This window comes from Castanea sativa, chromosome 1 (assembly GCF_040712315.1).
Source record: "Castanea sativa cultivar Marrone di Chiusa Pesio chromosome 1, ASM4071231v1".
Taxonomy (NCBI): Eukaryota; Viridiplantae; Streptophyta; class Magnoliopsida; order Fagales; family Fagaceae; genus Castanea; species Castanea sativa.
In genome coordinates this window covers 49,503,604-49,526,498 of record NC_134013.1, presented here as the reverse complement: position 1 = coordinate 49,526,498, position 22,895 = coordinate 49,503,604, and the positions used below count along the sequence as shown (strand labels likewise).

Here is a 22,895-nt window from a genome sequence, read left to right as displayed (position 1 = left end):
CGTATTTGGATTCGTGCAAAGGAGTAAGTCACGTACTGAAATCCATGCATCAATTAGTTAGTCACGTACTTGGAGCCATGCATTGAAAGGAGAGATTGTCACTACATTAAAAGTCCAATTGGGTATGGGTTAAGAGTTCAACTGTAGGTTGGTATAAGGTACTGTGATTCCTTTACTTGTAACTGCTTGTTTTGATAATAATGGATTCTCGGGAGTGGTGACTTTAAATTCACCCAGTAGGGTTTTGCCTCGGTCCATTTGTAAACAAATCACCTATGTCAAACTTAATTTCTGCTGCATTTACTTTAATTGGTGATTTGTTTATACTACCACGCTTATTGCATGTAATTGAATCTAATTAATTAATTAATTTACCAAAGGGGTCAATACATTCTTGGCCTATCAATACTAATTGCAAAAAGGCTTGTGATAAGTATAGTTGAAGTTCAATTTAATAAATTATAGGAAACTATTTGTAATATTGTGTCATTTTTAGGAACCATGATCCATCAAATCCCCCATATTTGTATCAGCATGTCGGGATGACAATTTTGCTCGATTTGGCCTTCCTTGACCTACCGCAAAGGTGGTGGAGTGAGAGTAGCCCCCACCACGAGGCAAGGAGGGTGGGTTTAGCCATTTTAGTCTCACCTTGCCCTGCATTGATAAGGGCTATAATTATAAATTTTTCATATCTTAAATGTCTACTATTTAAACAAATAAATCAATACTAGCTTATTTAAATGCATGAATATTAATATTTTTGTTTTGTTGTGATACTATCTTGTTAAATACTTGGATAATATTATTCAATTCTTACTAAAAATTAGTTTGATTTTATGGGATAGATTTAGTTGTAATTTTAAGTATATTTATATTAACGAAACATGTTTTATTTAAAAAATTGTAATACTTGTGGGGAAAATTAAAACAAAATAGAGTTTTACAAGAAGGAGTGGGACCTGAGAGGCGGGAATTGGGAAAGGAAGTTTTTCCCATCATACAAGACAAGGTAGGGATGGAACAAAACAAACTCATACAAGACGGGGGTGAAGACCCCATCCTTCGGCTTCACCCCTCCCCATTGCCATCCCTACCATGATGAATACAAGTTTAACTCATTAATTTACTCTTGTTTTAGACTTTTAGTTACTATCTAATTTTGATTTGGAGAAATTAATATTGGGAGAATTATTGCAAAGGAAATATAAACACAAACATAATTATGAGTTGTCAAATCATTCATATTTTGGAATTTGGTGATTTTATCCCTTTTTTTTTTTTGCTTATACTCTGCCCTTGTAACTCGAAATCATATTCCTAACTCCCTGTATGTGTTTTCTCTAGTAAATGTGGTCTAAAAATAATTCTTAGAACTTTTCAGAAACGTAGATAAGATAGTATTTAGAATTTAGAATTTGTAGAAGTGTCTCAAATAGTAAATAAGCCAACTGACTAACTTATAGCCAACTCTTTTATTTTACGGACATTAGATCAACCTATTATGAAATGCTTAATACATAACTTCGAATTATATGATTCATCACAAACCCCAAACCATATATACAAAACCCATTTTTATTCTTAATTGCCGCTCTCTACAAGAATAAGTAACCTAATAAATAATTATTGTTGAACCATGGTGCTTCATTTCTTAATGGGTTTAAGGTGGGCAACGGTCAATACATTCAGATCAAGGTGGCCTATAGAACGGCGGATCAGGCCTCCAGTAGTGGGTTGGAGCTGGGAGCTTCAAGGGCGGAGCTAGCGGCTTCAATGGTAGAGCTGGCGGAATCAAGGGTGGAGCTCGTGGAATCAAACTATCAAAGGTGGAGCTCACGGCCTCTAGTATGGATAATCATCATAACACGTTCGAGCATATGGATTATTACACCCACCTAAGATATGAGATAAAGCTATAAGAGTATGACCAAATTGAATAGATTAACAAGGAAAATTGTTTGTTCTATTTAGACCCCTATAAATCAAATTCGTTTAACCTAATTAATTAGCTAAGTAGTTATTTAGGTTAGTTATTCAGATCTAGATTAAACTCATGCAATCATATTATTTTGTGTAGAAAAGTAAAGAAAACAGTAATATGATGACCTAGGATAACCAATGAAACCAACTGTTTCAAAGTAAAAAAACTTGGGGATGATTAAACCTAGCTATCCTCAAGGTAAACAAATTCACAATGACAGAATGAAAGTTTACAATAGATTTTCTTCCTAAAATCTAAAGCTACCTCTTGTAGAACTTACTAACACAACCACGTGCAGCTTCGACTCCATAGACTCTTCTATCTTGAATTTGCTGAACACAAATACCCATGTTTGTGACTTTGAGATCCCACTTAAAAGTTTCAAATTACCATCAATAGTAGATCTTTATGCAGCAACTTGTTTCCACCAGTTCTTGATTGTAGATCTCGTTCCAGTAGATACTCGTAAAGTTAGAAGATTACAAAAACCTCACAGATCTTATAGGAGTAACTCACAAGACTTTCAAGAGCATCTAAAACGTAAATAGGGTTTTCCTTTTATACCTAGTAATGTTGAATTGAAACCCTAAACGTTTTTGCAGGCATAGCCCTGATTTGAAATCTACAGAACACAACTTTCGATCGGTCGAGTTTCACAATTGCTTGCTTCTTCTTTCTACAGCTTGACAGTTCTTGAATCTTGACTTAAACCTTGAGCAATGCCTAACATCTAATCTAGATTGACATGTTCTTGTTGTAATTTGCCAACATACATAAATTAAGAATCTAAACATTTAATTCTAAATATTTAGAACCTAACAAAAATAAGTCGCAAAAATGGGAACTAAATTCCATACGTTGAACTATGTGATAACTAACTAGTATTTGGTTAGAATTTATTAGAAACACACTAGCTTTTGGAGGCGAAAAAATGATTATCTTTTAGTCCTTATTTCAATATCAGTATATAAAATTAATTAATTTTGAATTCTTCATTCTAGACCAACAATTTAAAGCAAGCTTATATATATACAAAATATTTTCCAACATGAATGAGCAAATGCTAGTGTGTAAAATCTTACTCAATGAATTGCTCTCAATGAAAAATGAGGAAGCCAAGAAAAGGCAGACAATCAGAATTGCCTTCATTTCAAGAGTTGATATTTCATACTGCTGACTTCCTATACCCAGATCTTATTTATAGACCATGCATCCAAGTAGGGGCATGTGTAATGGAGTAATATTAAATTCTTTGGTACAAGACAAACTGAGGAAGGATATGATGAAAGGAAAAAACTTATTTATAATTGAAAATGTTATTTAAAATCACGTTTTCAAGATATAAAAACACAGTTTGTGTAAAAACATACTATGCAAAACAAATGCTCTAATTGCAAAGTATTCAATAAGTTTAGAGTCACAAGACTCCCAACAATTTTTATAAAATATTTCATAGTTGTTGAGGTGACAAGTTATGAGTGGTAATTGATAAAGTAATATTATTAGTGAATCCATATAATAATTAATAAAAACTTGTCAACTAAAAAGTTGTAAAAAATATTGTGAAAATTATTGAATATATAGCATTAGTTTGAGTATATTGTGAAAGTGGGTGTGTAATTAGAATTATTGAAAGATAATTATTAGTGGGGGATGGAAAATGTTATTAAAGTAGAAGAATTATCAAATGACTTGGTCTTTGCTCTATAAAAAAACAAAGGAAAAAGACTTGGTCTTTGCGTTCTTTCCTTCGTTTCTTTTCCTAATCAAGTATTATCTTTGAACTCTTATACCGAATCCTCCTTGATTTGGACAGAGAATTTCAATTTTCTTTAGAAATTCCACTTGAGAACCACTAACACATATAGCAAATGGTTTGATTATAAACACAAGATTGAATTAATGCGCACTGTCATATATATCCTTTTTCACGATTATGCTGAGAGATATTCGAGCACTTAAACCCCACCATGACCATCCCACACAATACTTTAGTGGACTTTAGAATTTACAATGATCAATACGGAGGAAAATACACCGAGATATACATGTATATATATAAGAAGGAAAATGTTAATCAACTTTAGTCAGCAAAGGATAGAGGGTATAAAGACCTTTCCATTATATGTTAATCCAAAATGCAAGTCCGTCTCATTAAAGACTCCCTTTAACCAAACAAAATACAACATAACAAAAATCCATATCATTCATTATAAGGTGCACTAAAATGGCCAAATATTAACATATACGTGTGGTTATTACTATATACTGGGCGAAAATGGGCAAATGCCCATTTCGCACAAAAAAAATGAGCAAATGCTCTCTTTCTCAAACTAATTAGGAAAATGCCCTTTTTTTTAAACTCAATTTTCTCAAAATCAAGATTCAAAAAAAAAAAATATAGAGCCCTATAGCAACGTTTTAAGGAGCCTATAGTGACGTTTTAAAAACCTATAGCAGCGTTTTATACCTCGACCTCCTATAACTCGACTTCATGGAGCTCGAGTTACAAAACACCGCTATAGGTCCTTAAAAACGTCACTATATACTCCTTAAAACATCGCTATAGGACTTAACTCGATTTTGAGAAAATCGAGTTTCAAAATAGGGACATTTCCCTAATTAGTTTAGGAAATGGGGCAACATGCTGATTTTTTTTCGCGAAAATGGCAAAAACCCATTTTGGCCCTATATTCTGTATTCACTATTGGGTCTAACAAATGTTCGTTGATATTAACTCCAACTAATTCAGATATTTATTAGATACACAAAAATGACTATCCAAGCCCACAACAAATAAATGCCAAGAGTCCCAAGATGCTCGATCGTTAGAAGTTTTGAGTACTTTTTCATATCGACTTGGGATCAACAGATTTAACACTCAATAAGTCAATATGTATGGATAAATATGATGTATCCTGTACCTCATACACCAAGAGAAAAAGAGAGGAAAAAAAAAAAACTGCATATGATTTTTTGGAATGTCCATGTTTAATTTGTTGTAAAGTATCTTAAAACAAACACCCTCTTCATTATAGTTTTATTCTATTTCAGTAACCAAAAGATTAAGTAGAGTGCAAAGGCTATGAAAGAAACTGCAAAAAAAATATACAGTTAGTTAATTGAAGTTATGCAAATTAATGTGCCACTTGATTGTTTTCTCTTATCGAACTCCTTGCTCTTTGGCGAAATAGACTGCTTCTATTGCAAGTCCGCAAAGCCTCTGTTTGTTTTCTAAACAGAAATATATAATTGTTTTTTTAGATTTCCGATTGATTTTACCATTAAGAGATAGCAAAGTTTCAAGTTAAATTCTAATATAAAATCTCATCAAATTATTCCCTATGATCTAATCTCAAGTTGTAGATATACTTGAAGATAAATATGAAAATAAAAAAAATTGTTTATAATTTATACACAAAAAAAAAAAAGACCAAACATTGCTGGAGAAAAAAATTGATAAGAACCTAACAAATGATATAAACATAGGAGATGAAATTATATAAAAATTAATAGTAAAAAATAAATTATCTTCAAGTTTACGAAGAAGCATTGTATTAGAAAAAATTTTCTAATTTCTAACGTGAATTAATTGTTAATCTCTATCCACACTTTCTTAAAACAATATTGTTACTTAATAATTTTATTTTTTTAAAAAAAGTGAAGAAAGAAGTTGATAAGAATAAATGAACGGCTGCTGCTATCTAAAAAGTTATTACAATTTGGTTAAAGCACTCGACGCAATCACAGCTTTTAAGTCTAACTTTTACTATATAATATATATAATATAATATGATATAATACAATACGATACGATATGATATAATAAAAGTTGGGTTTGTCAAAGGCATTGTAGCTGAATTGACACATCTTCATGCACAAAGTGTTTGGGGGTCTAGGAAGGAAAGGGTTCGAGTTATGGGGTTAGCAACATATTGTAATTATCTCTCAAAAAAAAAAGTTGGGTTTACAAATGGGAATGACTTGCTTGATAAGTTGATATGCAACACACGGGAATTCAACTAATTTATGACTTAAATTATTTTTTTATAAATGCCAATCAACAATAGTGCTTGTAATAATATTATCTTTGAATTTGGTTAAAATAATTTATCATCATTTTATTAGTAACATTATCAAGTGTTGAAAACCAAGATCCATTAATTATATTGCATAAGGATGAGCTAAATTGCGTTTGAAATTTATTCAAGGTTTACTCTTTATTTTAGTTTATGGTTTTAATCTTGAGAAATAATTGTGGTGTTCCAACAAAGGAATCAAGGCCGGCTTTATTGGTAGGCAATTTAGGCAATTATCTAAGGAACATTAGTAGAAGGAGGCCCCTAAAATTGTTTGCAATAAAATTCTAGATTGCTTTCACCAAAAAGGGAAAGAAAAGTAAAGAAAGATAGAGAGAGAGGTCCCATGTGTTATAATTTATAATAGATAGTGGCTATTTTATTAGTAAATATTTTTCTAGTTATAACTATTGAGGATCAGAAAATAAATTATATATATATATGAATAAATGAAAAAAAAAATAAGCAAGAGAGTATAAAAGAAAAATGATAAAGTTTAGTTACAAAATTAGTTGTAGCCTAAGATTACAACCTTACTCAATATGTTTTTATTAGAGGTAAATTTTGAAAATTCCACCATTGAATTACATTATCTTCTTATATCCTCCATGCTTGCAAAATTTCTATAATATTAAAGATCAATAGCTATGCCATCAATAAATTATTTAAATTGCTAGTTTTTGTAGTTTAAAATTATGTATAAAATATAAGCTTATAGATCATATAGTATACAATATCCGATTGACATAAAATTTAACATTTGTATTAAGAGTGTAAAGAACATGCAAATCAATGGTCAGATTTTCAAAATATTTAATAATATTTATTTTATTGAGTAAGATTGTAGTCTTACGCTTCAACCAATTTTATAGCTAAATTTTATCTAAAGAAAAATTAATTGAATTTGATATAGAATCTCTTGATGAGTTTTTCTTACTAGGGGTAAGAATAAATAATAGAGATATCATCTTAATCACGATTGTTTCTCAAACATAATATTTTTTATTATATCAATATTTTTTATTAATTTTCAGCACAAAAGTTTGACACATAGGAAAAAATAAACTTTAATTGACATATTAAATTATATGAAAATGCTTTCTTTTTAAAAATATTTATGTATCAATTACTAAATATTACTGACAACATCTAATATAATTGCTTTTATAGTAAAAAGATAAAAATTAAAATTGATAAAATCCTACTTATAATTAAACAAAAGATTTAGAATCAGCCTCACTATCAATATATGTGTGTGTCTATTTGTTAACAAAACTAGAAAACAAAAACTTAACAAATAAGAAATATCTAAAAAGTGAGAAGAAAGGATTTTAAATAAAAACAATAATATATAAAGTTATATATACCCTAGTCATTTTTTAAGTGTACTAGCCAACTTCTTTTTCTAAAGTCTTTTTTTTTTCTTTTTTGTATTTATATTATCCTTCAATTATATCCTACTTCATTATGGCTTGCTCTGGTCATGTTAGTAGTCCATTAGTGATTAGACACGCTCCTACCTATTTTTTCTATAAAAAAATTAGGGTAGAGAAGATTAGCACCATCAAATATCAACTATCATAATGAAAGTCATTCTAGTTGTCTTGGATTGCATATATTGTTCATATATTCCTTTCTTCAAATGCAGTTTGAGAATTAATTGGAGAGCATTAGTTTCTAGTAGATATAAGTTGGGTTTTAAATTATTTTGCAGCGTGCTTATTAACAATATTGTGCTAGATTTAAACATTATACACGCAAATTCTCATAATATAGACCATCTCCATTCATAAGCAAAACGAGAGTGTATTATTCCATGATTATGAAATCTTTATTAATTGTTGGTAGCATATTTGAGAAATTTTTTTGTTGATTTTGCCAACAAAGCTGAATCTGATAAAGAGAAGAATTATTGATGATACTATGTGTCCAATATGTATGAGGTTCCCGGAGTCAGCTATCCATGTTCTATGGGAATGTGATGCAGCTCAAGATGTTTGGACTGGAAGCTTGAAAATTCTGCAGAAAGGAGTTTCGAGTATGACTGATGTGCTTCAATTAATGGAGTACTTACTAGATCGGGTAGAGTCACAAGAATTGGAGGTAGTGTTAGTCCAAGCATGGTTGATATGGAATCAAAGAAACAGGTTTATTCATGGAGGCAAGTTTCATGATCCGGGTTGGTTGAACAATCATGCAAGGGATTATCTAGAGGAGTATTGGACTGCAATAGATCAGATGGGAGTTGAACCAGAGATGCAGACTAATCGAGATACCTGGCAGCTCCCTCCACATTCGGTCTTCAAGCTTAACTTTGATGCAGCATTGTTTTTGGGCCTAAACATATCAAGCTTTGGAGCAGTCATACGAAATGAAAAATGAGAGGTTATGGTAGCCAAGGGACCTGAGGTGTTCTACAATGAGGAGGCCAAATTACTTGCATGTAGAAAGACCATTGAGTTCGTAGTGGATGCTGGCTTCTCTGAGTTAGTCATTGAAGGGGATAATAGCTCTGCAATGAAAGCTATTTCAACTCCGAAGGATGATCAGTCAATGCTTGGGAATGTGATAGGTGACATTCAGCATTTGATTAGAAATTTGCATTGGGTGAGTATTGAGTGTACTAGGAGAGGGGGAAATACGGTGGCTCATGTGTTAGCTCAATTTGCAAGAAATATTATTGATTATATGTATTGGATGGAAGATTTACCTCCAATAGCTAGGGAATCTTTGTATCATGATGCTAATTTTTTTTATTAATTGAATGGAATGATTCTGTTTCAAAAAAAAAAAAAAATTTGTTGTATATAGCATATAAAAAGAAAAAATATAGTATTTTAATTTAATTTGGTTCCCTCAAAGATAAAATATTCTCTTTGCTGGTGATTGATAGCATCTCTTTCAAGATTAATGAAATTTTAATTTTTTACGTTTCTGCAATATAAATATGGAACTCTAGCTCCCATTGTTTTAGTGCATGCTTTCCTTTTGTTATTTTCCTCAATTTGGTTATAAGAAAAAACCTAAAGAATGAAATAAAAAGAATAATTTTAAAATATTTCTTACATTCTCTTATTTGGGAGTTTTAATAGAAGGAAATAAAAAGAAAATTTCTTTGTTAGGGATTTAAGTGGAGGATAATAAAATTGGTAGGAGGGAACATTCATTCCTCATTTTTCCATTAAAACTTCAAATTTTCATTCCCTTCAAAATTGGAAGGAATTAGAATGACTAAAATAAAATTTTCATTATTTTTTTAGGGGAATAAAATTTTCATTAAAACTCTCAAAATACCTCTATACATTTAGCTCTTTATTTTAAAATAAGGGTATAATAGTAATGTTGTTATAAAATAATTTATTTACATTCCTTATATATTACACCCCTAAACAAGGTTACTTGTATTTCATTCATTTCCATTAATTTATTTTCAAACATCAAAACAAGATTAATTAATTTCATTTCATATCATTTTTTTTTCCTTTTCATTCATTTCCATGACTCAAATACATCCCATTCCATTATGATCCTTTCTATTCCTTTGTGATTTACTCATTCAATTCCATTCAATTCTTTATGAAGTCCAAACGAAGGTGAGATGTCATACATTAGGTTTTTAATAAAATTCAAATTTATGATTATTTTACTAACCAATGTAACGCACACAATGTTATATTTCAGGGATAATAATAATAATAATATAGTTATGTGTTTGATTTTTTTTTTTTTTTTTTTTTTGAGAAAGAGTTAAGTGTTTGATTTTGATTGAGAAACCAAATGTACAACATCTAAGAAATTATACCTAAGTTTTATTATTACTAATATACATACATACCTACATACATACATACATATATATATATATATATATATATATATATATATATATATATATATATAGCCTTTGAAACATTTATTAATAAACTATTTTAAAAAAAATTTAATACGATTTTTTTTCTCATAAAAAGCTTCTTAAAATGTTTTTTAAATCAATGTCTTATAAGGTGCTTGTTAACTTTTTCTATATCTTAGGTAATCCTGGCAAGCCAACTTGTGGTGTTAAACCACACGATCGATCATGTATACCAAAAGGACACGAGAAGCGGCAACTTGATCAGTTCTACGGTGGTAAGCACTATCCAACTCTATACAACAACTATTACCCATACCCCGGTTACACGCCACATTACCCTTGAGATAAGAAGAAATATATATGTTTCAGCAATAAGCCAATGCGCATCAAGTTGGTTACTTTCATGGAGAGCAGTACTTAAGAATAAGTAGGTTTTGAGTCAAATGCATCATATGCATGGTTTGGGAATTGCTTGTGATGCCTCAAGCTTCGCAGTGTTGTAATATGCACTCAATAATTAAGCTGTGGAATTTTTTCTTTTTTGATAATGAAACCTGAAAACTATATAGTTTGATGTAATGTAATGTATGCAAAATAAATGAGTCACCAAAATATGTCTTTGACGTTTTAATTTGAATGATATTTTTGAAAAGATTAAGTTAAAAGAATTATTTTGATGCCACAGTTATTGGGGATATTAGACAAATAGTATTAAACAAATTTATATATATATATATACACACACATAGGACTTTTAAGGTAAAGATCCATAATGTTAGCCATGTTTCGGCTCAAGTGGCCCAAATTAATTGTAGGCTCGTGTATTATATTAACCTTAAGTTAGTCTATAGTTAACCTAAAATTAGTCAAATATTATTGAGTATATAAAATCCTATATTATGTTCATTGTAACACAAGTGCTTAATAGGGTCAACTCAACAACTTTGGGGGCTTTAGGTGAAAATTTTAAGTGGGGCATTTTTTATATCTTAATATTTATTAAAAAAATTAATTTTTATTTAAAATCTATTTTTCTTGCTTTTTGTAATGCAAAATTACTAATAAGTTTTTGTGACATAGTATAGAACAATAGAACCTGGTTATTGCAATTTTTCTAAAGCCATAACCACTTTATACTTTGATTTTTTTTTTTTTTTTGAGAATGTATACTTTAAATTCTAAACCTACACGAATAAAAATTAATTTATTACATGGTTCAATAAATTAGTATCACTATAATACAAATAAGTTGATATAATATACTTCAAATTATTAATTGCTGTGATAACTTATAATAATTGATAAAATAAATGTTTGCATAAAATATATAATATTAATTTGAGTCGGTATACATTGGGTGTGGGTGTGGGCCACGTGGGTGGGTTAGTGAGTGTGTAGCCGTGTGAGTGCGGGCCAGCTATGAAATTGTTTTCCACTTTTTTAGATTATAAAATATTATATACTCAATAGTTGAGTCCTATCATTTTATCAAGTATTAAGCTGTGTGCTATGGGCCATGTGCTATGTGCATTGTCACTATGCTGGAGTGTGAGCAGACTCTGCAAGTGCAAGAGCAAGACCAATGTGTTGTCCTTGTCTTATCAATCAAGTGGGTTAAAAATATAACTTAAAATATTTAAATTGAATAAAAAGAAAACATTTCAATCTTAAATATAGGAAAGACAAAGATGGAGAGAGGGGTTACCTCTGTTATGCAAGGCTAGCTGAACAAAGAATAACTGAGCTTATAGAAAAAGATCAAGAATCAAGATGAAGAAAAAAAAGGTAAAAATATAGATGGAGAGGTAGAGAGATAGAGAAATGAGAGATTTTTTCTTTTATTTTAAAAATTTATAATCTCTACTTTAGCACATTTCAAGACAATTATGTTATATTATTAATGAATTTGTCTGGTATTAATTTTAATTTTAGCATATTTCAAGAATGAGTTAATGAATTTGTCTCCTAAAATTTAATTTTGTTAGCTAAAGTTTGACTATTTTTGTTTTTTCCCTTTAATCTTCTATGCTTTAGGATACAATGGGGTATTTTTAATGTATTTTATTGACCAATAAAAGGATTAATTTTTTTTAATTAAAATATAAGAAAAATTACACTTTACCACCCTAAGCTATCCCCCATATTACACTTTGCACCTTAAACTTTTTGAATGCATTTTTTGCACCCTAAACTTTTCGAATGCATTTTTTGCACCCTAAACTATGACCTTTGTTACACTTTGCACATTGACGTTAAGTTTGCTATCAACTTAGGCTGCGTTTGGTTGGGTGTAAAATATTTTCCGGGTGTAAAATAATTTCAGCTAAAAATATTTTCGGGAAAAGAAAATATTTTTAGGTGTTTGGTAGTATTTTAAAAAATACTTTGAAAAATATTTTCAGGTGTTTGGTTGTGATCTTGAAAATATTATAGAAAATACATTTTCTACTTATTGCTCACATTTTCTCACATTTTCTCAGTTTCCAAACAAATATCATTTCTCAATACAAAACAACAAAACCCAAAAAAAAAAACTCATCAAATTTTCTCAATACAGCACAACAAAACCCAAAAAAAAAAAAACTCATCATCAAATTTCCTCAATACAGAACAACAAAACCCAAATCCGGTCAGAGAAGAATGAAGAGAGATTTCTCAATACAGAACAACAAAACCCAAAAAAAAAAAATCATCAAATCCGGTCAAAGAAGAACAAAGACAGAGAGAGAGAGAGAGAGAGAGAGAGAGACGACTGGGTTCGACGTTGAGGCGAGATCGCGTGGCGGAGGCAAAGGTGAGCACGATCAGACCGGGTTCATCACAGATCACGCGACGCAGCGATGGCGAAGGCGAGATCGCGCGACGCAGCGATGGCAAAGGCGAGATCGCGCGGCGATGGCGAAGGCGCGATCTCGCTGGCGCGGGTTGGGGCGCAATCGCACCGACGCAGCGATGGCGAAGGCGATCTCACTCTCTCTTCGTGCTCTCTCTCTCTCTCTCTCTCTCTCTCTCTCTCTTCGTGCTCTGTCTCTCTGTTTTCTGAAAAATTTCTATTTGAAGGTAAAATAGAGATGGAAATTGTTTTACGGGTGGGAAGGGGGTATTTTACGGTCAATGTAAGTGATTTTCAGTTTGACCAAGTTTTCAGTTGTTGCCAAACATACGCGAACGCGTAAAACATTTTCTGAAACTTATTTACTGTTCAACCAAACGCAGCCTTAGATGAAAAAATATGACATCACGTGGAAATAGCTAATTACCCCTCTTTTCCATGCTTTAACAAAAAATAAATTACACTTTACCATCCTAAACTATACTCTTTATTACACTTTGCACCCTAAACTTTGAATTTTCATTCAAGTTAATAGCAAATACATAGTGCAGAGTGTAACGAGGGTCATAGTTTAAAGTGCAAAATGTAACATAAGGTATAGTTTATGGTGATAAAATGTAATTTCCCCTAAAATATATAGATAAATATTATATATATAAATCTTTTTTTTATACAAGTAAGTCTTCTTTTATTTGGGGGCCTTAAGCAATTGCATTAATTACATCTATTTTTTAGCCAGCCCTAGTACTTAATATAATATGTAACATTAAGGGCTTTCTCATTGTGGACGTAAACCTTTGTATGTATGTACTCTCTCTTAACTTCATGCTTTCACCTATCATTTAATCATCACACACAATCACACAATAACTTTTACAAATAATAATGTTAATCTATGCCCACACCATTCCAATCATAAACCATCAATTAATATCTTCATAGCTAGTCATATTGTTTTCCCTTCGTAACTTTTTGTGTACACCCCTTGCCCCGGATACCTAACAAATTCTTGATTCACTAATTAATATTCATAAATTTTTCTTCTCTGGGATCTTAATGCCCCCAGACCCCACAGCTCCCTCACCAATAAAGACCTCATCTTCATTCTCATTTTAACCATTAATTACCTGTGGCTTTAGCTTAGATCACAGCCCTCCCTCTGAATACATAGGTCTCCCTCAAGTATGATCCAGATCAACTCCAGAATTTTTGCTACAATTGTGGAAAGTTGAGCCATGCAAATTTTAATTTTTAATGGGTGCGCAAATACACTGGCTAAAGAAGAATCAAACAAGTCCCACTACATTGAAAGTAGCAAAATCAAATAAACAAAAACTTTTGTTAAAAAATTTTCCTAAGAGCAGTGGTTAAGATGCATTTAATACTCTATTAATTAATCATATTTTTATACATTTTTAAAAAGATAAAGTGAAACTGCACCCATATATTAAAAAAAAAAAAAAAAAAAACACTCAACTATGATGGATTTATTGTGTAAACTAATAAATCATTAACAGGTGTACTTTCTTCATTGAAAATTATACGTTACAATTTATAATTAAACATTTATTAATTTTTAATTTGTACTCTTAACGCACTTATTAACATAACCCATAAATGTTTTTAAAAAAATAACCCATAAACAAACAAGGAAAATGTTAAACTTTAACGAATTAAGAGAAATGTTGATTGATACCTTAAGAACATTTTTTTAATTAACAATTTTTAAAATCTTTTTATAGAAAACTAGCTCTAAGCACATGTGTGCAACTTCTTCTATTTTTTTTTTTTGTGGTAAAAGTAAATAATTTGAATTTATTATAATTTGAGATTATTACATTTTTCAATCACAAAATAAACGTGATGAGTATTATATGTTTGTAGATGAAATCTTTTTTTCATCACCCCCCTATTTATTTTGTGATTAGAAAACGTAAAATAATCAATGAACTCGCACTGTTCCGCCTGTTCAAGATTTGACCGGCATCGATGAAACTGGTCAGTGCCGAACCGATTAACTGATTCAAAGCTCCACCGTAAGGAAGGATGAGGAAGAAGGGGAAACGGCGCAAGAGATAATGAGATAGGAAACTTGGGGTTTTTAAATTTTAACTCTACAATACCAAAACAACGCCATTTGAGCTTGATATTAATTTTAATATCAGTTCCAAAACGACGTCGTTTTGGTATTAGATTTAAAAAAAAAAAAAAAAAAAAAAAAAAAACCCCCGTAATGCTCTCTCTCTCTCTTCCCGTCAGTCTTTCTTACCCAAGCATCTCCGCCTCTCTCCTCTCTCTCCCCTCCCTCTTCAGCCTCGGCCACTTGCTCAGTCTGTCACCATACACTAAAGAAAACAAACAAAATAAATCGAAACAGCTCACACTCATCAATGAAGTTATCTTTTACTTTCAATGACGCTTTGTTCTTGGAGTTTCACCCTCTGCCCTCCCCCTTGTGCTATCAGGTTTGTTTTATATATTTTTCCTTTGATAGTTTTGTTTCATCTTTTATGACTTAGGTTTAGTTTTTTTTTTTTTGGTGTGATTTGAAATGGTATATTTTTTTAGAGTGATTGTGAATTTGTGCTTATTTTGTTTGTTTCCTTTAGTGTATGTTTGTTTTTTGTTTTTTGTGCGGAATATTTGGGTTATTTGATGATTATGTTGTGGTGTGGGAGTGTTAAATGCTATGTTTGGATTCTGAGAAAATTGAGGAATTCACCCGAACTAACCGCACCGAACCGGTATCACCGCGCCTTATAGGTGCAGTGCTAAAAACACTCTCATAACCGCACCGTGTACAGGCATGTTAAAATTATATCTTATTCTCTTGCAAAAAAAGAAAGAAACCGGTCTACTTTTGATCCCCCGCCACATACTGAGCGGTTAAGAGCCGTTATAATATAATTTCAAACCACGCAAGCAAACCCTGAAACCTCTCTTGTAATCTTTGCAATATGCCGATAATCCCACTCCTCCTCATCCTATTCTTGCTCTTTCCCACAACTCCGTCCATTGAATCCGAGAGATACACTGCCAATCCGCCCTTATTTTCAGGTCTCTCTCTCTCTCTATGGAACTAAATCTACACATTTTTAGAAGGAACTCATTTGATCTTACTGGAGAAGCATAACGGGTTTTAACTTCCAATTCTTATAAGGAAACCATTTGATTTTTCTTGAAAAGAATAATGGGTTTTAATTCTCTGCCCAAGTTTTTCAAGTTTTATGGGTGTACACTACTTGGTTTGAGTTTTGGTGGTTTCTTTATGTTTCCCTTCTGTTTCTTTTTTTTTTTTTTTTATAATTTTTTTTATTTGTATATTTTCTTTTGGAAATTCTAAGATAATAATTTTCGTTTCAGGTCAAGAGCCATCTAGAAGTTTTGGACACAGGCTTTCGAAACCTCTGGTTGGTGAAGATGGGAGGATTTATGCTTGTTCTGAGAAGGATTTATTTGCATTTGAAAGTAATGGTACCATTGCTTGGACCATACATTTAGACTATACATGTAATGCTGCTATGGCTCCTGTTCAGGGGGGTCTAGGAAAGGTCAGCAATTTTTTTTTTTTTTTGGTTTTATGTGCTTAGTATCAGATTCTATGTCACTGCGGATACTAGTTTGCAACTTCCTTACTTCAATTGCAATGGTGTTGGATGAAAATTTTAAGTTTTGCTAGCTAAGAAGGGAAAAACGGCAATGTGAATTTACTGTCACTCTTTAATACCGAGCTGTTGATTGCTTAACATTTAAGTTCATTTGATGGGCATTAATATATATATATATATATGTTTAACCCTCATTTGCTTTGAAATTACATAGTCAGCATGTCAATGACTATACCATATGCAAATTGACTCAAGCTAATCAATGATCATAACTTATGCATATTCACTCAATTAAGTCAATAGTATGTATTTTTATAACTTCCACCCCCTCTCATGCTGATTTAGAATGAAAAAAAAATTAGGCATGTCATGCTTTGGGATCTATGTTCTATTTGCTTTAAGTGGTAGAGCCTCTTGAATATGACATGTTTGGGAGATGCATCACTTGTCATTATTCCTTTGACTCTCACCTTTTGCATGTCCTGACTTCTTTTTTTCAAGTTTATTATGTACTGCAAAACTTGTTCCAGCTAGACACATGTTGCAAATATATGGTAGCCTTTCACTGAGCCCTTGGAAATATTATCATTTTGTGCAACTTTTTATGTTCATAAATTCCTTCAATGTATTTCCAGATATATTTGGTTGCAGAAAACAGAGTACTGAAGATCAATTCTTTTAATATTGGCTCATCCAAACCTGCTGCACAAGTTTTCTTTGGTCCAGTGCCAGGTCAAGAGGAACTAATTGAAATTATTGGGCTCTCAGTAAGCACAATTAGCTCATCTGTATTTATCAATATTAAGAATCGAGGACTCTTTGCATATACGACACATGGGCAACTGCACTGGAGTGTTGGACCTGTGATTTATCGATTTGGCTACCAACTAGGTTGCAGGAAAAATGTCACAGAGTGTTATTTTACTTCAGTTCCTGTGATTGATCAATGTGAAGCTAGTATATATGTAATGTCCACACATCCCTTGTTTCCCTCATTCTGCTCTGATGTTTGGCTATAACTGTTAGACACATGCTGAATTTTGATCAGTCCTCTTCCCATATGCAAAGTTGAGATGATTTAAATGAAATGATTTCTTTAAGGGGCATTTTTTGGAGCTTTAATTAAGTTTGAAATTGTCAATTCTTTTAGGACTAAACTCTCTTTCAATATACGCCTTCATGCTTATGGACTTGTATCTATGTTATGCATTGGCAGATCTCAAATACTGAAGGAGAATTATATAGTTTGTCAGTTCGTAGCCCTTATTTCAAATGGATCCAGGATTTTAGTTCCCTCGACAAATATTTCACCGTCACCCCCGGAAACAATGGTCGTTTGTATGTCACTGTACCAGCTAGGGCCCTTGTGCTGGCTCTAGATGTCTCTATGGGTACTGTTTTATGGCAGAGATCTATTGGGCCATTGAGTACTACAGAATGTGCACCTGTTGTGGATTCTAATGGTAACTGTATGATCACAAATACTTGTAGTTGGTACATGTTACTTTGCACCATAAATTTGTCATATCATACTGATTTTTTTTTTTTGAGAATCCAGTCAAGTATGTTTTATTAAGGCAGGCTAGATAAATCTGCCTGAAGAAATATCATACTGATTTAGATGTTCAAAGTTTGGGATAACAATATTTGAGAAGCATTTTAGGGGACAAAAGTAGTACCTGTCAATGTGTGCTAGGGGTGCACACAGCATCTTGTTATTATGAAAATAATCAAATGGGAGCATCTCCCTCTCAAGAACACTGTAGAGGGTGTACTCAAGTGTACAAAGCCCACTGGGTGCATGTTTAATTTGCTAATAAAAACAATTGTATTATTTAACAATTATGTATGAACTGTTGAATTCACTTTAAATTGGGGATAAATGTGCTCAATTTAACTTTAAAAAGCCTTAAGTCCCAACTAAATGTCTCTACACAACTTTTTTCTTTTGGGTTATCTGACTCTATATACAGTCATATTCTCTATGGCATAAATTAAAATGGCTCCCATTCTGCATATGTATCGGTCTTAGTTGCTCATGGTTCATTTGTCCTCAACCAATGCCACCTCTAGTGTATCTTAATATGCCTTTCTCATTACATATTTTCTTATATTGCTATTTTCCATATCAACATCCTTAATTTTATTTTTTACACTCATTATGGTAGTACACGATACAGCTGGCTTTATGATCGTCTTACATAATCAATTATTTAATTTGAAATACACTCCATTATCTCATGGTGCTCCAGGTTTTTCTTCTTGTAAATCTGTAGGTCTTCACCATTTTTTTTTTTGTTTTGTGCAGACTGTCAATACTAGAATATGGTATTGTAAAACTTCTAGCACTTATTGGCCATCAATACACCTTAGACCTCTTTTTCTTTTTTTTCACCTGGTTTTATTATGTTCTTAATGTTGTTTACCATGAGAATGAAACTGCTGTAACAATTTGGTTTTTTTCTTTTTTTGGGTCAAAATAAACTAATTGAATCTTCTGCCTTTTTTTTTTATTTTTTATTTTTTTTATCTTGTTGTGTGATTGCTAAGCTCCTTTAATCTTGGTACTTATTGATGTACCAGGTTGGGTATCTGTTGGTTCTTTGGATGGGTTCCTATACTCATTTTCACCAACTGGGATTCTTAAGAAATTTTCGAAGGCAGATACACTGAATTTTGTGATTCAAGTTGCTGCAGTGCTTGATTGCTCAGGCTATGCAGTTTATTTTTCTCAGACAGAGATGGAGGGAAAGATTAGCCAAACAATTGATGAATATACTTATGTCTCAGCAATGCGACCAAAAACTGTAATCTTCACTTTGTTGGTTCCAGCAACTGGGTTCACCTATTGGTCTGAAAGATATCCTGGTAATTTCAGTTTTCAGTAATCTTTCCTCAAAGTTGAGGCTACATTCTTTGAATTCGTCTCTTTCTAAGTACAATATATTTTAACTTTACACTCAAAATGATTTTAGTGGATTGTATCAGATCAATTCTCATCCTCCTTGTCCAAGAGTGATCTGCGCCAATTTGTACTGGATGAGGGGATCCTTCTTGCTTTTGTGGCTGCTTCAAGTGAGATTCTCTTAATAAAGCATGTGTGCTAATTGCAGCGTAAAGTGAAATACACATTCTGTGACTTCAAAAATAATTTAGGCTTATCTCTCTCTCTCTCTCTCTCTCTCTTACAAACCATAATTAAGGCTTAGTTGAATAGTAGTGTCTCATGTGGAATACACGCTGTAAGAGAGAGGGGTATGATATCATCTCATAAGATACTTGTTCATTGAGTAGAATAGAATTTATGTCTATTGTATCAAAGGATAGGGCATTCTGGAATATTTGTCTATGTCACATTCGACAAAAATTAAACCATTCTGAAGAAATTCACAGAATGGATGGCTAAGAATCATCTCATCATTTTTATCTGTTACTATAAGAAATTACTTGGTTGCATTTTTTTTCTTTAAGCCAGATGAATAAAAGTTGGGATAAGGTATTCTACCAACCATCTCTCCTAGACCCCACAAATGTGGGAAGCCTTGTGCAATGGATATGATCTTTTTACATGGACAAAAGTAAAGTCCCTAAGAAGATGCATGCTCAAACGAGGCTTTTCCAAAACTGGACATATTTTGTATTTTGATAATACCACTATATACACATTCTAAACAAAAACAATTGAATCTTTTACTCCTTTCAAGAAACTAAATTCACATTTTGATTTGAATTATTCTGAGTTTTAATATAGTTTTCTCACATCTTGACAATTGTAATTGATGCAGAGACTGGCAACCCACTGCAATGTCGTACCAAACGTAATCTTTGTTCTACTACCTTGTCCTTCAGTTCATACTGTGCACTGTATCTAATTTGTGTTCATTAACAGGTGAGAAGTGTGCATCCAGCTGCTCGCAAGCAAAGCCCAAGTATCTCAGCATCTACACAGGTACGTTGCAACCTTCTGCATATGTTAAAGAAGAACGTAGTGTTTATGAGCTACCAATAATACTTTTTCATTCAGGTAACGAAAGGGCAATAATACTCTTCCTGCTATTTGAATCTGCTGTGTTGGTCATGCTAGCTGGACTTGTACGGTTCTGTTGTATATTTTGGAGGAAAAAGAAGGTTCAAGGACAAGACCTTGGAAGTTTCCTAGAAAAGCGAGTAAGCTTGAATTCTTATATTTTTTCTGAAATAACACTAGATAGTGGGGTAAGGTAGATGTCTATTGCTTCATTGGCAATTTACACTAGAGGGAGACATATCATTCTCTTTACACTGGTAAAAGAAGCATACTTTCTCTTGGTTTCATCTAAATCAATTCCTTTATTTATTTTTTTATGATAATCAATTTCTTTATTTAAGAAAAGAATGCTTAGAAGGCCATGCTACCTTCGATAACCTGAGAATGTTTGTTGTCTTTTTGGCTTTTCAGCGCTCTCTCCAGCTCAAAAAGAAAGTATTTGATAGGACAATTACAGAGCTTGAGCAGAAAGCAGCAGAGCAGGCAGTGGCCAATGAAGTTTTTGAAAAATTAGGGGCTATGGTACGAGAAAGGGAAGGAATAGAAAGGAAGTTGTCAACAACCTACAGTCTGGGCAGAGATAGGGCTGGCTCACAGTCTAAATCTATGCTTCCACTATATGATGGGAAAACAAGGAGCTATTCTTTCCTAGGTGCAAAGAAAGAAAGTGTGACTGTATTTCAGACGTTAAGTGATACATCTTCTGAAGAAAGCGGGAGTGAGAAAGATACCAACTGGGGTTTTCATGAAGAGGAGATAGTAGCCAAGGCAAAAGCAAAGGCAAAGGCACCCATTGAAGCTGAGAGTTCAAGTGATGATGGGATCTATGAAACAGACTATCAGAGTAGTCCATTGGAGACCACATCAAGTTCAAGAGGATTTATCAATCCATTAAATGGGGTGCAAGAGTCAAGGGAAGTGAAGTTGCATGATGAGGAAGTGAAATCCATGCAAACTGGTAGCAGATTAAGTTTAAAAAGAAGAAGGGCCTTGTCATCAACTAATTAGAGACTTGATAGTGATTCATATCTTGTAATGCTAACCGTGCAGTTCGGCAAATCTATTCACTTGATTGAAGTAGTCCAAAAATCTGTTTATTATCTTTGTTCATGCAGTTTGAAGAACAGCTTAATCTATTAACTATATAAAAAGAGGCAATGCCTCTACAGTGCCTTTTGGTTTAGTGAGTCCTTCTCTTTTGTCCGTTTGTGGAGGGCTAAACCATGTGTTTGGCTCAATAAAACAATAAAAGGGAGAGAGACAATAACAATGAAAGGGAGAGAGGCCAAAGGGTCTGGAACTCTCTTTTCTCTCTAGAACTCTCCCTATATCTTCTTTCTCTCTTCTCTCTGGAACTCTCTGTATCTCTTCTCTCTCCCTTTTCTCTCTATCATTTCAGGACGACAGCACCAGATTGGCTCAGGAAGAAAGACCGACTAATTTTTACAGTATCTCTTTCTTTTTTTTTCTCCATTTCTTCAAAATTTCCTTTTTTTTTTTTTTTTTTCTTGTTCTTAAGATCTGTATTTGTATTTATTTCCTTGTGGGTTTCAATCTTTGATTGTTTGCTAATACGGGTCTTTTAGGTTTGGAAAGACGAGACCTCATTTTGGCACTAAAGAACTCTGAGTTTCCTCTTTTCGATGGAACCAAATCTCTTTTCTTTATCAAAACCTAAAAGACCCGTATCAGCTAATATGGGTATTAGCTAATATGGAGCAAATTCTCCATATTCGGTTGTTGCTCCTCAGCTTTCAGGCGGTTACAGGTTTGAAGGTCAATGTGCATAAGAGCGAGATAGTTCCTATAGGGGAGGTTGGTGATGTGCATGCTCTGGCTGATATCTTGGGCTGCAGAGTTGGATCTTTACCTATGTTGTATCTTGGCATGCCGCTGGGGGCTTCTCACAATTCCCTTTCAATTTGGAATACAATTTTGGAAAATTTCAAGCGAAAATTATCTGGGTGGAAGAAGTTGTACCTGTCTAAGGGGGGTCGATTGATGTTACTCAAGAGTACGCTTTCTAGTCTTCCGACTTACTTTCTATCGTTATTCACCATTCCTACTCTTGTGGCTAATAAAATTGAAAAGTTGCAAAGGGATTTCCTATGGGGAGATAGCAAGATTCATTTGGTAGGATGGGATAAAGTTTGTGCGCCTATAGCTAATGGTGGCTTAGGGATAAGAAAACTCACTACCTTTAATAGAGCTTTATTGGGGAAATGGTTGTGGCGGTTTGGAAAGGAAGAGGGTCGGTTATGGAGGCGGGTAGTAGCCTCTACGGGGAAGACTGGGGGGGATGGACCTCAAAACTGGGTAGGGGAGCTCATGGGTGTGGTTTGTGGAGAAGTATCCGCATGGGTTGGGAGGATTTCAGCAGAAATTGTCAGTTTGTGGCCGGATTGGGGAATAGGGTGAGATTCTGGCAGGATGGGTGGTATGGGGATCAACCTTTTCAATTGGCTTTTCCAAGGCTGTATGGCATTGCCATTGATAAGGAGGCTTCTATTG

General features: G+C 32.9%; 2 protein-coding genes across 3 annotated transcripts; both read left to right on the top strand.

Moving 5' to 3' along the window:
• The first annotated feature begins 7,986 nt into the window (after positions 1-7,986).
• On the top strand, positions 7,987-8,445 carry LOC142628893 (uncharacterized). Its single transcript, XM_075802926.1, has one exon. The coding sequence runs from the start codon at positions 7,987-7,989 to the stop codon at positions 8,443-8,445; it is 459 nt and encodes a 152-aa protein (XP_075659041.1).
• Positions 8,446-15,028: 6,583 nt separating this feature from the next.
• Positions 15,029-21,567, top strand: LOC142621780 (protein GAMETE EXPRESSED 3-like). Of its 2 annotated transcripts, none has more exons than XM_075795144.1 (10): positions 15,029-15,214; positions 16,113-16,300; positions 16,993-17,322; positions 17,574-17,826; positions 18,941-19,225; positions 19,346-19,432; positions 20,143-20,175; positions 20,247-20,306; positions 20,382-20,524; positions 20,796-21,567. In XM_075795144.1, exons 2-10 carry the CDS (start codon positions 16,271-16,273, stop codon positions 21,390-21,392), a joined length of 1,818 nt encoding a protein of 605 aa, XP_075651259.1. In that variant the 5' UTR covers positions 15,029-15,214; positions 16,113-16,270; the 3' UTR covers positions 21,393-21,567. The 2 variants fall into 2 exon arrangements, with proteins under 2 accessions (XP_075651259.1, XP_075651260.1); XM_075795145.1 differs by having other exon boundaries at positions 15,030-15,214; positions 17,574-17,820.
• Positions 21,568-22,895: the final 1,328 nt, after the last annotated feature.